This window comes from Palaemon carinicauda, chromosome 3 (genome assembly GCF_036898095.1).
Source record: "Palaemon carinicauda isolate YSFRI2023 chromosome 3, ASM3689809v2, whole genome shotgun sequence".
NCBI classification, from domain to species: domain Eukaryota; kingdom Metazoa; phylum Arthropoda; class Malacostraca; order Decapoda; family Palaemonidae; genus Palaemon; species Palaemon carinicauda.
This window is the reverse complement of record NC_090727.1, coordinates 75,056,579-75,074,078: the sequence shown is the minus strand read 5'-3', so window position 1 is coordinate 75,074,078 and position 17,500 is coordinate 75,056,579. Positions and strand designations below refer to the sequence as shown.

General features: G+C 34.4%; 1 protein-coding gene across 1 annotated transcript in view; it reads right to left on the bottom strand.

The window, feature by feature from the left end:
* Positions 1 to 10,840: 10,840 nt before the first annotated feature.
* LOC137637765 (limbic system-associated membrane protein-like) overlaps positions 10,841 to 17,500 on the bottom strand; it is a 61,462-nt gene continuing 54,802 nt past the window's right edge. Inside the window, exons 7-9 of the mRNA XM_068369892.1 lie at positions 14,642 to 14,786; positions 13,110 to 13,249; positions 10,841 to 11,410 (exon numbers count right to left, since the gene is read on the bottom strand). Coding sequence (XP_068225993.1) covers positions 11,130 to 11,410; positions 13,110 to 13,249; positions 14,642 to 14,786 — 566 coding nt within the window. The 3' untranslated portion in view covers positions 10,841 to 11,129. The remainder of the gene's footprint in view (positions 11,411 to 13,109; positions 13,250 to 14,641; positions 14,787 to 17,500) is intronic.

The window sequence follows — 17,500 nt, the reverse complement described above, 5'->3', positions numbered from 1 at the left end:
AACTATAAAAGGTCTTAGGTCTACCTGTTCAACATGAAAACATTTGCTGCAAGTTTGAACTTTTGTCAAATACACTGACAGACAGACAGGACTCACTTGCATTAATTGCATAGACTAGACAGGCATGTCAGACACACTGACTGATGGATGGACCAAAGGGCGTGACCAGTAGGTGCTTACTATAAGTTTTTTATTATTATTATTATTATTACTTGCTCCAACCCTAGTTGGAAAAGCAAGATGCTATAAGCCCAAGGGCTCAAACAGGGAAAACATCCCAAGAAGGAAAGGAAATAAGGAAATATACAAGAAAAGTTTAAAAATAGTAACGCTAAAATAAATATATTATATATCAACAATAAAACTTCAAAATAACAAGAGGAAGAGAAGTAAGATAGAATAGTGTGCTCGAGTGTACACTCAAACAAGAGAACTCTACCTTAAAACAGTGGAAGAACATGGTACAGAGGCTATGGCACTACCCAAGACAAGAGAACAATGGTTTGATTTTGAAGTGTCCCTCTCCTAGAAGACCAACTTGCCACAGATAAAGAATCTCTACTACCCTTACCAAGAGGAAAGTAGCTACTGAAAAATTACATTGTTGTAGTTAACCCCTTGAGCGGAGAAGAATTTAATGGAGATATAAGTTGCCTTCTGAGTGGGTATACCTAAACATGGTGAAAGGGTTTGCGTATCGCCATGATCAGCAAAGCTGTTGTCAGGGTCACCTGTACTAAGTTGGTTTGCTTTGAGCCATCAGACGAAAATCTCCCACCATCACCAATGAGCACTGGCTAGCGTGGTGATTAAATCTGGCCAAACCCTAGACATCTAAATAAAGGCATGTATATATATATGTGTGTGTATATATATATATATATATATATATATATATATATATATATATATATATATATATATATACATATATATATATATATACATATATATATACATATATATATATATATATATATATATACATATATGTATATATATATATATATATATATATATATATATATATATATATATATGTATATATATATATATATATATATATATATATATATATATATATATATACATATATATATACATATATATATATATATGTATATATATATATGTATATATATATATATGTATATATATATGTATATATACACACATATATGTATATATATAAATATATATATATATATATATATATATATATATATATATATATATATATATCGCAACATCAAATGCATGTGACAAAGGTAAACACGACTAAAACAGCATTGCTAAAATCATGCATTTGCGTAAAATCTCAAAATATATAAACGGAATGAACAAGTTACCGAAACCAAAATAACTTTTGAAAAATACAAGTGAGAATATTCTGCTTTTGGAGTTAAGCTAAGGTGATAAGTTTCTAGTTGACAGACATAAACCGTTTTAATGACCTTCTTCTGATGAAAGCTGAATGCTTTTGACCGTGAGACAGCAATACTAGTTTTGTTTTTACATTTGCGGTCGGACATCGGGGGTCTCGTTTTACAACGGAGTTCCGCTACACCTATTCAACTTCAACCGAAGCTGACGTGAATGCCGTAGGACACACGCCTATGAATGCCGTAGGACATACACGCCTGTGAACGCCGTAGGCCTATGAATGCCGTAGGACACACGAGTCACAACCTTCTCCTACTCCGTCTCAACGTTTGTCGTCTACACTTTCTCAAGGTATAAAAAAGCTTATGAGAGCGAAATGGTGTTGCTATTGGCCGATAGTAACGACCTAGAATGAAGCGGGAATGGGATAGCCTGGACTATAAAAGACAATAGTTGAACAGGATGAATGATTTAGGAGTGCGAAGAATTATAGCGTGGAAGAAGTGAGGGACAGGAAAAATAAAAAGAAACATACTTATATATACATGTTTTCAAATTTGCAGCAAATGTTTTTATGTTGAACAGGATGACGTAAGTTTCTTTTTATAGTTTATATATGAAAGATCTATTTTAATGCTGTTACTGTTCTTAAATCAATTTATTTTAATTGTTCATTACTTCTCTTATAGTTTATTTATTCCCTCTTTTCCTTTCCTGACTGGGCTACTTTGTTGGAGCCCTTGTGCTTATAGCATCCGCTTTTCCAACTAGGGGTGTACCTTAGCTAATAATAAATAATAAATAATAAATAATAAATAATAAATAATAACAAATAATAATAATAATAATAATAATAATAATAATAATAATAACATATTTCTGAGTTAGTTCGTTTCAATTGGTATGATCTTAATTGAACATCAAAACATGACTATGACGTCATATGGTTTATTCTTGAATAATCTCTAAGTGATAATCCATTTTCTTCTCAAAAATATATGTTGTGAAGGAATTATTCAGATAATTTTTAATAAAGAAATATATGATATGATGAAAGTATCCAAATAACTTGTAATTATAAAAGATATATTGTGAAGAAGTTATCCAAATATGTAATAAAAAAAAATATTTGATATTATTACTGGGTAAGCTACGATCCTAGTTTTGGAATAGCCGGATGCTACTAGCTCAGAGGCATCCAACATGGAAAATAGCTCCATGGGAAAATGAAATATGAAAATAGATAAACTTTATATGAGAATTAATGCATGAAAAATATAAAATACAAGATCAGTAACAACAATAAAATAAAACGCCGTATATAAACTAAGAGAGATTTGAGTCAAATTGTTCAACATAAAAACAGGTATTCAAATCATTTATAATTAACACGAGGAAATTTAGAAATAAATAAACTATATAGGAGAATTAATTACTGAAAATTAAAGATACAAGATCAGTAACAACAGTAAAATAAAACTGCCGTATATAAACTAAGAGGAGAGATTTGAGTCAACTTGTTCAACATAAAAACAGGTACATACATACATACATACATATCCCAAGGCACTTCCCCAATTTTTGGGGGTAGCCGACATAAAACAAATGAAAAAAAAAAAAGGGACCTTTCCTCTCTACTTTCCTCCCAGCCTAACAAGGGACTCAACCGAGTTCGGCTGATACTGCTAGGGTGCCAAAGCCCACCCTCCCTCGTTATCCACCGCAAATGAAGCTTCATAACGCTGAATCCCCTACTGCTGCTACCTCCGCGGTCATCTAAGGCGACCGGGGGAAGCAGCAGGGCCTAGCAGAGCTGCGTACTCAAATGATTTGTAATTAACACGAAACAATCAAGAAATTATTTTCCCAAAGTGTAACTTAATTTCATTGTTGTGAGTAGCCAAATAAGAGTAAATTATTACCAACACCAAATGGTATCTATGTTTAGGATATTTAAATCAACGAGATCAAAATATATTATTATTATTATTATTATTACTATCCAAGCTACAACCCTAGTTGGAAAAGCAAGATGCTATAAGCCCAGGGGCTCCAACAGGGAAAAATAGCCCAGTGAGGAAAGGAAATAAGGAAATAAATAAATGAAGAGAACAAATTAACAATAAATCATTCTAAAATAAGAAACAACGTCAAAACAGACATGTCATATAATAAACTATCAACAACATCAAAAACAAATATGTCATAAATAAACTATAAAAAGACTATGTCCGCCTGGTCAACAAAAAAGCATTTGCTCCAACTTTGAACTTTTGAAGTTCTACTGATTCAACCACCCGATTAGGAAGATCATTCCACAACTTGGTCACAGCTGGAATAAAACTTCTAGAGTACTGCGTAGTATTGAGCCTCGTGATGGAGAAGGCCTGGCTATTAGAATTAACTGCCTGCCTAGTATTACGAACAGGATAGAATTGTCCAGGGAGATCTGAATGTAAAGGATGGTCAGAGTTGTGAAAAATCTTATGCAACATACATAATGAACTAATTGAACGACGGTGCCAGAGATTAATATCTAGATCAGGAATAAGAAATTTAATAGACCGTAAGTTTCTGTCCAACAAATTAAGATGAGAATCAGCAGCTGAACACCAGACAGGAGAACAATACTCAAAACAAGGTAGAATGAAAGAATTAAAACACTTCTTCAGAATAGATTGATCACCGAAAATCTTGAAAGACTTTCTCAATAAGCCTATTTTTTGTGAAATTGAAGAAGACACAGACCTTATATGTTTCTCAAAAGTAAATTTACTGTCGAGAATCACACCTAAAATTTTGAAAGAGTCATACATATTTAAAGAAACATTATCAATACTGAGATCCGGATGTTGAGGAACCACCGTCCTTGACCTACTTACAATCATACTTTGAGTTTTGTTAGGATTCAACTTCATACCCCATAATTTGCACCATGCACTAATTCTAGCTAAATCTCTATTAAGGGATTCACCAACCCTAGATCTACATTCAGGGGATGGAATTGATGCAAAGAGAGTAGCATCATCTGCATATGCAACAAGCTTGTTTTCTAGGCCAAACCACATGTCATGTGTATATAGTATGAAAAGTAATGGGCCAAGAACACTACCCTGTGGAACACCGGATATAAAATAATTAATCACTTAGTTCATACAAAAAATATATTGTTGAATTCAAAAGAGCAACTGCATAATATCTCTGCAATTATAATTGCATGAAACATATTTGAAAATGTACATGAAAACCCATTTCCTTTTCAGTGCAACAGAACCGGATATATTTCATACAATAAGATAGTTTACTTCATATAAAAAATTTTCAGTCACTCAAAAAAATTAATTGACTGACAGAGGACTCTTTTAAAGGTTTAAAGGTATTAAAAGTCGCTCATGCATGGCAGAGGCAAGGGACAGTGACATTGCCTTAGGAATCAGGACAATACCCTAGAGACTGACCATATATTATATGATCAGCGCCCAACCCTCCTCTCCACCCAAGCTAGGACCAGGGAGGGCCAGGCAGTGGCTGCTGATGACTCAACAGATCGACCTATAGGCTCCCCCAAACCCCCAACCTTAGCTCACAAGGATGGTAAGGTTGCAGACACTAATGGCACTAACGAGTCTGAGCGGGACTCGAACCCCCGACTGGCAAACACCAGGCAGAGACGTTACCAATCAGGCCACAACAACCCTAAACCTTATATCATTTAAAGCATACGTTAAGAAGATTTATTTTTTTCCGACTTAAACAATGAAACTAATTAACTAATGTTACATACTTTAAAGCATACGATGAGAAATACTTGAAAAAAAATGGAAACTATAAACGCGCTCTGAGAGTGCAGACCTCCGCCACGGCATCTTATTTCTCGCAAACAGCTTGCCTTCGGGTTAATTCGGTCGATCTATTGCTCGATCTCAAACTTGACCTTTGACCTAGGACTTTACAATTGAATCACTTCCACGTCTCAACATATCAAGTAATCCTACGTTTCACAACTCTATGAGTAAACTTGTGGCCAGGAAATTGTTCACAAACAAACAGACAAACGGAGCAAATAACATAACCTCCTCCCAGCTTCGTTGGCGGAGGTAAAAGGAAAAAAATAAACAATCGAATTAATATATATTATATCATTCCCAAATGGTTAATGAGAGAGAGAGAGAGAGAGAGAGAGAGAGAGAGAGAGAGAGAGAGAGAGAGAGAGAGAGAGAGAGAGAATCTACTAAAAATACACAAATCGGATATATACTAAAACATTACTGATTTTAAGTATCAATTGCCATGGAGAGAGAGAGAGAGAGAGAGAGAGAGAGAGAGAGAGAGAGAGAGAGAGAATCTACTAAAAATACATAAATCGGATATATACTAAAACATTACTGATTTTAAGTATCAATCGCCATGGTCAATCAACGAGAGAGAGAGAGAGAGAGAGAGAGAGAGAGAGAGAGAGAGAGAGAGAGATAATCTAGTTAACTTAAAGAAAACCAATGGACCTATAAATGCCACCAGACAAAAACTAATACCGTTTTAAAACAGGGTATTAATAAAAAAAAAAAGGTAACACAAGTTCTAAAAAAAAACCAAATCAAACAATTGGTCAAATCCAGTTCATGTTAAAGGGAAACCTTTCCAGTCACCAATGTTTTCATCACAAAGAATTCTCCCATTACTTTTTCAATCAAGCGGCAGAGGACACATCCCTGGGAAAGGCAAAATCCAGGATAGGTCAAGGTCTTAGCGACGGCCATTTATAGCTTCAAATAGAGCGGTACTCGTAGAATGCAGACCTCCGCTGCAGAGGCTTATTTCTTGACATTTTGATCGACCTTGATCTTGACTTTGACCTTAACATGTATTAATTGGTGTGCATTTTCATACACTCAAATATGAAACAGGTTTGAAGTCTTTGTGACAACGATGTTCAGACCTATGACTGATTACGGGAATTCGACATCTTGCTTGACAGTGACCGTGACCTTGACCTTTAATCTTAACATCTATTAATAGGCGTGGATTTCCATACATTCAAATATGAACCACGTTAGAACGGGAATTGGACATCTTGCTTGGCCGTGAACTTGACCTTTGACCTTGACCTTCCAAAATTTAATCATTTCCAACTTTTTACATAACAGTTAATCCATGCAACTTTCATTACTCTACGATTAAAATTGTGGCCAGGAACCGGTTCACAAACAAACACGCAAACAGGGGGTAAAACATAACCTACTTCCAACTTCCTTGACGGAGTTGAAAAAATCATGAAAGGCCTAAACTAACCACAGCCCCCTTACCTCACTTACGGGGACAGACTTCCTCCTTGTAGGGGGAATCCTATAGACTATCCACCCCAACTTAAATTAATTGCTCACATATGTCTAACTCAGCACGAAAGTCCACAAAAGAGGCTGGATTTGCTGCCATTGCTCACAAACCGCCTCGAGGCTGGGTTTCCTTCATTTAAGGTAGGCTTGCCTTATGCAAGACACGGGCTCTTGCGATGACGGTCCGTAAGCGAATATTAATGATAAAACAATGATTTTAAAATTTATTTTTCTTAATATTTTTACTCTTAAAATATTTTATTTTTCCTGGTTTCATTTCCTCACTGGGCTGTTTTCCCTGCTGGGGTCCTGGGCTTTAAGTATCCTGCTTTTCCAACTAGGGTTGTAGCTTAGCAAGTAATAATAATAATAATAATAATAATAAATGAGGGGAATCGAACAAGGAAAACGAGTTCTGATAAATTTAAGTTAAAGTACAGTAAGCAAGATGGATGTTATGTTCTTAATTACGTTAAAATTGAATGACACGAAAGAATTCATTAAGCTTGAACTGTGTTGTGGAGGTAGCGTCCTCCTCTAGTGATTGCCAGACTGGTTTTCGAGTCCCGCTCAAACTCGTTAGTTCCTTTGGTCGCTGCAACCTTACCGTCCTTGTTGAGCTAAGGATGGGAGGTTTGGGGGGAGCCTATAGGTCTATCTGTTGAGTCTTCAGCAGCCATTGCCTGACCCTCCTTGGTCCTAACTTAGGTGGAGAGGGGGGTTGGGTGCTGATCTTATGAAATATGTGTAAGGGCAAGGCTGGGTTTAGGGAAAAGTAGGAATTTAACAACTTGGTGGGTTGACACTGATGACGTCACCATTAGGTAAACAAACCTGGTGTTGACGTCCATCATACGGTAAGCAAACGTGGTGATGTCATCATACGGTAAACAAATCTGGTGATAACGTCATCAGATGGTAAGCAAACCTAATGGTGACGTCATCATGTGGTAAGCAAGTCTGGCGATGACGTCATCATACGGTAAACAAATCTGGTGACGATGTCATCACATGGCAAGCAAACGTGGTGATGACGTCATCATATGATAAGCAAACCTAGCGATGATGTCATCGCATGGTAAGCAAATCTGATTTTTCCACCAGTTAGGCATAGTTGGCTCAGAAATTTGCCCCTCTCGATCTAGACTGGATATTAACCCATGATGATAGTACCAAGAATCTACATTATTACTTGCAATATATCATTTTAATCTCTTCGATTTTCTTTCATATACTATATGCTAGTGGTCAGTCGGGGAACAATCTTATATTATCTTATTCAGAAAAGTCACATTAGCCACAGCTTCATAGTAATTATGAAGCAAAATAGCTCGTAAAATTATTTTAAATAGGCCTTCGGTATGGACAAAAATCTGGTAATAAAACCACATAATTCTAAAGCCATATTGGCAAATTCTTGAGATAACAATATATATATATATATATATATATATATATATATATATATATATATATATATATATATATATATATATATATATATATATATATATATATATATAGACAAATTTAATCAGAATCTCACCAACTTTATCGGATTGATATTTTTATATTTGAGGACGAGAACCATATTTATACTGCTTTTCCAAATAAGGTTGTAACTTAGATAATAATAATACTACTAATAACAAACTATGCATATTGACTTAGAGTGAAACTGCCTCCCTCTCACATAGGCTACATGGAAGTTATGGCTAATATATTTTCATACAAGTCGGGTAATCAAAAATTGCTTTTAATTATATCTGAAGTACGTCCTTATAAGATAAATATGTTTCTCCACTGTCAAAAGTGTATAGTCTATAACTAATTTACGATATAACCACAACCATTTTTTAGGTTAGGTTAGGTTTGAATCATTTAATCTGTAGGTGGATAAAATTAAAACCTAACCTAACCTAAATCCGGAAATTAGTGGTGGGGAAATAACAGGAAAGAACCCTACTCTGTTTTTGTTTATGCATTACCTCACGACGACGTTTCTGATCAACAAAAACAGGACACACGAACAAGAACAACATATTTTACTTCATTTACGGCCAATAAACAAATAAGCTAATAGAGGCCAAAAAGCAAGGTAATTAGGACGCACCAACTATTATACTCTCTCCAGGAAACGTTCCTATTCAACTCACATTATATTGGTTCATTAACACTAATAATCATTAACTGGTAATGACGTCACATTAATTATTGTTGAGAATTTATCGCAAGGAACAGCTACTAAGCCTAGGCCTAGCCCAGACTGCCTAATATATAAGCGTGTCCTAGATAGGGCTATTATCTATATACGCCTTATATACACGGAAATGACGATAAAAATAAAAGGTTAAAATGATAATTTTATCACCTGACATCAGTTAAAACATAGAGAAAGTGGTTAACAGTCACACTTACCACTCGGCTTCAGCTTCTGCCAGTTGTATTGGTGATTTCCCTTCGTAATATTGTTGAACAAAATTGGTTTTTTAATTTTTTTTTTTCAATCCAAAATTAAAAATCTGCTTTATATGAAAATCACAAATAACAACGAATCAATATATAGATATGTCTCTACACAAGCGGAACCATAGACTGTACGCGTTATTCCTACGTCGAGTGGAATAAGACTAAAAGTTATGAAAACGAGACTGAGCAATGCATTGGGGGAATGAGAAATACACACCGTCTTCTCTTAAAAGAATTAAAGAAAACGGATACCGGAGTATTTTATGGGGTAACTATGATATATATTTATTGGTAGGTATGAATTAATATTTTTTATACAGTAGTAAACGTTTTAACCTGTTTTACATTACTTCCTTTGGTTTGTAATGATTACTAAGAAAATCTTACACATTTTGTGTTTGTTTATATATCGATATCAAAGTTTTTAGAGAAGTGGGAAAGAGTCTGGGGAAAATGTTCGATCTGATAAAATGTTGCGTACTTACCTTTCGGAAAATTAGCGTACCTAAGGTATAGTATCCTCAACTTACCTTGGCTGGTATACATATTCCTGTTTTTCTCTGTTACACGGTGTTCAGATGCCGCATTTCAAACATTTTACTTACAATTTGATTACAAGTTTATGTATTAATTCAGGATCATTTACCTAAGTTGGTGAAATAAATTCTTATAGAATTATCCCCACCATTGATTGACTTTCAAAGGGGTAATTGTCATAGGATAAACAATTATTTGACCTTTCAAATTTTCATATTTGTGTTTACGAATACTTTTTAACATGAAATTGATCTACCATTAAGACCATTCTTTCTTTGAATTTTGTCAGACTACTAAACAAAAAATATTGAAAACCAGTAACCAAAAAAGAAAGAATAAGAACTTATTTGAAAACCAAGGATAAATAAATCAAAACATTAAGCTACGGGACAGGAGCAAACACAGCAACGTTTTCAAATGGCAATACATCTCAATGTACCTGGAATATGGAAAAGACGGTTGGTATTACTTTAATTTGCAAAAGAGGTCTCTCAATACATAAGTAAAATGTTTACTGACTAGGCCTAAATATTTTTCATATTGATTTTCTGTTTTGTTCTATTTCTTGATTTTGACATTACAATTGTTTGTGGAAATACAGTTGGTATTACTTAAATTTCCCAAAGAAATCTTTCAATAATACATAAGTAAAATGTTTACTGACTAGGCCTAAATATTTCAAATATTGGTTTTCTGTTTTGTTCCATTTCTTGATTTTTATACTAAAATTGTTTAGACCAAATGTTTACTGACTAGGCCTAAATATTTTCAATGTTTTTTTTTTCTATTTCTTAATTTTGACACTAAAATTGTTTAGACCAAATTGGCAGTCAAAGAGGAAATGATTTAATTTTGCAGTAATATTCTGCATATGTCTAATTACAATAAAAAGTGAGAAATATGAAGATATTTATTTTCTTAAAACCTGCCAACTGATATCTTGGATCAGAGGTAACCCAGAAACTTACCAAAGTAGGCAGAGACATAGAACAATGTAACTAAATAAAAGCACATTTTGTGATATTTTGTTTTTATTTTATAAGATTTATTTTGTGCATTTATTTACATCATAATTTATACAATGACATTGGTTGTGCGTAAACACTTTCTTTTTATTTTTAATTCAAAATGTAGCCTACATTGAAACAAAAACATTCTGTTAGAGTCTATCACTTTTAACCTCATTTTCTTGATAGGAAACGTTCGAAACAGCTGAAATGAACTGGAGTCTTCTTCCATGTAAAATATACATTCACACAATAGTTAACACACAGAAGACAAATAAATGCTCAACATGAATGTATATATTGGTTGTTTTTCCTCACTACATATACACACATAGGTTATACGGGGGTATGAATAAAATCATTTGGCATCCAGGTCGAGAGATGGCAGCACTAGCGTCCATCATCTCGTGAACAGAAGATCAACAATCTTGTGCCACAGAAGAACAGCACTGAAGAACACACTGACTAACAATGTAGTTCCATCTGCCTTTGCTATTGCTGATCCGTTCTTCTTGCTGTTGCTGTTCGTGGTAGAAGAGGATGCTGGTGATGATGATGAGGAGGAGGAAGATGATGATGACGACGATGATGATGACGATGATGATGAAGAGGACGATGAAGAGACGGAGGAGACTTCCTTCTGAGTATTTGTCTCTTGTTGTAACCCTGCTGGATTCTCCTCTGTAAAGGTTGTGGATAGAGTTGTTATAACCCTTATGCTTATGATAAAGGTTGTAGATAAAGTTGTTATAATGCCCTATGCTTATGTTGAAATGGCTGATATGTCTCTCTTCATATTTTATATAAGGCAGATCTATGTCAACATTGTTGTTGTTGATCTAAATATATCTTATATTCATTATTCATTACTTCCCATATAGTTTATTTATTTCCTTTCCTCACTGGGGTATTTTTCCCTGTTGAAGCCTTTGAGCCTATGGCATCCTACTTTTCCAACTAGGGTTGTAGCTTAGCCAATAATAATAATAATAATAATAACATAGTTTATATAATTACTTATTTCCTTTCTTCTCTGGGCTATTTTTCCCTGTTGGAGCCTCTGGGCTTATACCATCCTTCTTTCCCAAATAGGGTTCTAGCTTAGCTACTACTACTACTACTACTACAAATAATAATAATAATAATAATAATAATAATAATAATAATAATATCCTGACATAAGCTTATTCTTCAAGCAGCTCTCGAAATAAATATGAACCTAAATGTATAACATTACAAAGTGCAATCAACACCATTGTAAGATGGATGTCCTTCACATTCAATATATGACCAATAAACTAACTAACGCACCTAAGCATTAGAGGACATTACAATAAAAATAGTTGAGATAATTCAATATATTTTGGAAAATAAATATTTAAAATTTATAAAGTTACTAGAGGTACACTTGGATATGCTTTTCTATCTTATTTTTCTTCCTACCGTTTTTTTTTTAGTTTTTAAGTTTTTATAGTTTATATGTGAAGGATCTAATTTAATGTTGTTACTGTTCTTGAGAAATATTTTATTTTGATTATTTACACTCCTCTTGTAGTTTATTTATTTCCTTGTTTCCTTTCCTCACTTGGCAATTTTTTCCTTGTTGGAGCTCTAAGGCTTATAGCATCTTGGTTTTTCAATTAGGGTTATAGCCTAGGTAATAATAATAATAATAATAATAATAATAATTATAATAATATGTGAAGATTACTATTCTTCGATGTAATGAATATTATTAATTAATCTAAACTAAATAAATAATGACAAATTATTATTTTTGGCAAATGGAAGAACTAATCTATCAGTTACATTAAGATAATCATCAAATGAAATTGCTAATTGAATTAATATGTTTATAATTTTTTCAACAACGAATTAGAATTGGTAGAGAGAGAGAGAGAGAGAGAGAGAGAGAGAGAGAGAGAGAGAGAGAGAGATTAAATTTTAATCTACATAATTTTCTCCACGAGGAATTACTATTAGTGAGAGAGAGAGAGAGAGAGAGAGAGAGAGAGAGAGAGATTAAATTTGAATGTACATACTGTTTTCAAAAGCAAATTAGAAGCCGTTGAGAGAGAGAGAGAGAGAGAGAGAGAGAGAGAGAGAGAGATTAAATTAAAAAGTACATACTGTTTTCAGCAGTGAATTAGAAGTGGTTGTGTGTTAGTGTTTGTCTGTGTGTGTCTGAGAGAGAGAGAGAGAGAGAGAGAGAGAGAGAGAGAGAGAGCTAGAATAGTCTATAAATAATATGAATTCCTTTTATAACTTCAAAAACCTTGCAGTCACTCTCAATGCAAGTTATTGCGAATTAAATGAACTGTGTGTGTGTGTGTGAGAGAGAGAGAGAGAGAGAGAGAGAGAGAGAGAGAGAGAGACTTACTCTGCACAACTGTCACCGAAACGGATGCAGGAGAAGCGTTGGAAGGGAGGCAGGTGTAGTTGCCCTCATCTTCACGAGATACAGAAGTCACATGCAGCTTGGAGAGTTTTTTCGTGTTGTCGACTGTGACACCGCGCTCCCTGCCGACACAGATCAATTGTTTTGAAGGGTTTAGACAGGCAAGGATGAAGACACTGTCATAGACACTATAATATATATATATATATATATATATATATATATATATATATAGATAAATTTTTGCACATTTAAACGTGTTTCTTTCATATTTCAAATAAGCCATATATATTAATATATATCATATCATAGTCTTTGGGCGGTTCCGCCTGGGGCTCTGTTCCCGAGGTCGTTAAGAGAATCCAGACTTTAATGTATTAATATATATGGCTTATTTGAAACTCGCTGGTAAGAGACTGATGTCTCGCCAGGTAAATCCTCGGACAGCTGGTAGCGGTCAGGTTCCAATTTCTTTATGGGCTCTCGTGACATGGTTGGTTTCGACCTGGCCTTTCATTAGAAGGGGCTAGCGTTCGATCCCAAGTATGAGGTAGAAATATGTTTCTATTTGAACACGATGTTGTGTTGATATTTATCCATATTGACTCATTAGGGGTAATTTGAATGAATTACTACCAATTGTGTCACGTGGTGGCCCGGGAAATTGGGTAAAACTCGCTGGTAAGAGACTGATGTCTCGCCAGGTAAATCCTCGGACAGCTGGTAGCGGTCAGGTTCCAATTTCTTTTATGGGCTCTCGTGACATGGTTGGTTTCGACCTGGCCTTTCATTAGAAGGGGCTAGCGTTCGATCCCAAGTATGAGGTAGAAATTTGTTTCTATTTGAACACGATGTTGTGTTGATATTTATCCATATATACATATATATATATATATATATATATATATTATATATATATATATATACATATATAAACAGTATATATTATATATATACATATATATACAGTATATATCATATATATACATATATATACACACATATATATACATATACAGTATATACATATATATATATATGTATATATATATATATATATATATGTGTGTGTGTGTGTGTATATATATATAAAACAAATGTTCTTGTCTTTATATTCATATAAATATTCTATATAACATTTATAATTAATGAAATAAATAAATTATATTAAATTATAAATCAATTATTATTGAATACATAAAACCATCTATATTGGCTCTAATAACTATCACTTACCCACACTGTTTAAAAGAAACCCGTAATTTTAATTGGAAATTCTCAGTGAAAAATATACTGTTCTTGTCCGTATTTCAGTAAAATACAGGCGACCGTAATTTTAACATACTTTGTTATTATCTTTTACGGGATTGTGACCGTAATATCACTCCTATACGTCAATACATCCGTTTTTAAAACGGTAAAAATCCTGGAATTTTCCGATTTTTTAACGCAAATTTTTAACAGTGGAGGAACGTAAAAGAGACAAGGATAAGTATAAACAACAGATGACTTACTTATCATAATTAATCATGCGATCTCCTCTGTACCAGAACACGAAGGTCGGTGGCTCAGTGGCTCCTTTGAGAAGACAAACTAGCATGAGAGATGAACCACTGTGGATGAAGCGCTCAGTACCTCCTATGATCTCAGCGTGCGCCTCTGTAAAGGAAGGAGGCGTTCCAGTGAGTGAGATGAGCCGGCAAATCATAACATTAGCTTCGTGTTTTGATGATCTGTTATTCTTGAGAAATAATTATGCAGCGGTATAGATATGATCTTGATGGTCCTCATGGTAAATGTTTGAGATTCAATATGATTAGTTCGTTATGTGTTACAGGAATATCTCGTGTGTGTGTGTGTGTGTGTGTGCCTTAGATGACCGCGGAGGTAGCAGCAGTAGGGGACTCAGCAGTATGAAGCTTCATCTGTGGTGGAAAATGTGGGAGGTTGGGCTGTGGCACCCTAGCAGTACCAGCTGAACTCGGCTGAGTCCCTGGTTAGGCTGGAGGAACGTAGAGAGTAGAGGTCCCCTTTTTTGTTTTGTTTCTTGTTGATGTCGGCTACCCCCCAAAATTGGGGGAAGTGCCTTGGTATATGGATATATATATATATATATATATATATATATATATATATATATATATATATATATATATATATATATATACACACAATTACACACACATAAATAAATGAATATATATATATATATATATATATATATATATATATATATATATATGTGTGTGTGTGTGTGTGTGTGTGTGTGCTTTTGTGTGTATATACATACATGGAATATAAATAAATGTATGCTTACAATTGTGCGAAAAATACTGCCAAATACATTACATTAAATCATTTGGCTGGTGAGTGAGCAAAGAAAAGGCAAATTCAAAGGTAAATAAAAGAGTGAATATGTAAATTCTCCCATGGCCCTGTAATATCAGTTAACAAGTGTAATTTTAACCAAGGTTAACAGTAGATAAAGGCAAGGCAAAATAGTCAAGAACTCAATGCACGAGAACATACTGCACATGTAAGCAATCGCATAATTATATCCTTTCTGAATGGCGACACCTTAACGTGGTGAAAGGGTTTGCGTATCGCCATGATCAGCAAAGCTGTACAAGTCAGAGCCACCCATACAAGGTTAGTTTGTTGTGAGCGTTCAGACGAAAATCTCCCACCATCACCAATCTGCACTGACCATATAGGTTAATCTGCTGAGTTATCAGCAATCATTGGTCATAGCTTGAGTGGAGAGGGCCCTTGGACGCTGATCATATGGTCAGTCTCTAGGGCATTATCCTGCTCGATGGGGCAATGTATCTGTGTCTTGCCTCAGCCATTCACGAGCGGCCTTTAAACCAGCCTGGTGATAAAAACTGACCAAACCTAAGAAATGAACGACATGTCTGAGGCCTTTGTCTTGCAGTGGACTAGAAACAGCTGCATTTGTTGTTGTTGATTTTACTATCCTCTTAAATGATTTTGATATTTACTTTTAACTTCCTTGCGAGGACTCGCAGGCAAAATTGACTTACCAGCTGACATAAAATACCAAGTTAAGAGGTATTATTTTCGTAATTGTATCGTTAACAACCTAGTAAAAGTCTATTATTGCCTTCCATCTGCTATTGCTGTTGTATCGCAAGTAGCATTAAAACCTATGGCCTCCTTATCCTTGTCCTTCCTATGGGGTTTCCCCATTCCTAGGGGCCTTCTTAGGACCAGTAGTTCCTTGGTGTCACATTAGTGTTATCTCTCTTCTGACAGTTCTATCTAGGTTATGGCTCCCTCGACACTGCCACTGTGGGTATTGTATTGCCTACATCCCAATTGTCTTTTCCTGAACGTATTAGCGGTTATCTTTATACCCCTATTGAGGTGGCAGTATACTAATGCCCTTACGAATGTTATTATCTGTAATAAACTCCTATAGACAACTTCGTGTACGACTATCGCCATCTTAAAGCTATGTTTTATAGTTTCTCTCAATATCTTTCTCTCTACATCGACTGGACTTTTCTCAGCTGATCTTACTATTGTGTTTTATCTACACATCTCCTGTTTCCCAATTCTAAGTCATCTTTTCCCTTTCTTGGTAAAGGATACTCCAAACATAATCCATTGTTCTCTAGTCTTGGGTAGTGCCATAGCCTCTGTGCCATGGTCTTCTACTGTTTTGGTTAGAGTTCTCTTGCTTCAGGGTACATTTAGGCATACTTATTCTATACTAGTGTACGCGACCTGTCAAAAAGTGGCGGCTAAATATTTAGATAGATATGATGTACACATACCCAACTGCCTCTAACCAGGGTATGACTACTCGCTCTCCTCCTTACCCGAAGAACGGAGAGAGCTTAGCGTGACCGAATATATATATATATATATATATATATATATATATATATATATATATATATATATATATATATATATATATAGCCACTATATGAAAATCGTTTCTTTATTTCCTTTCCTCACTGGGTTATTTTTGCACTACGAGCCTTTGGGCTTATAGCATCCTGCTTTACAAACTAAAGTTGTAGCTTAGCATTATTAATAATAATAATAATAATAATGATAATAATAATAATAATAATAATAATAATAATTTGTTCTATGGTTACAAGCACTCATTTCACTGTTCCTCCAAATAAATATTTTTTCAGTTAAACCTTTTAATATATCACTTACATTTCCATAATCAATGACTGAATGAATTAAACATGTAACAAGGCACATTTACAATCACGCAAAATGATCATTAGGTGCATAATCATTCTTACAATTCTTCTTACATCACTGTCCTCATACAATTGACAACACTGTGATTATCCAACAATTCTTCTTCACCCAAGGGGCTAACT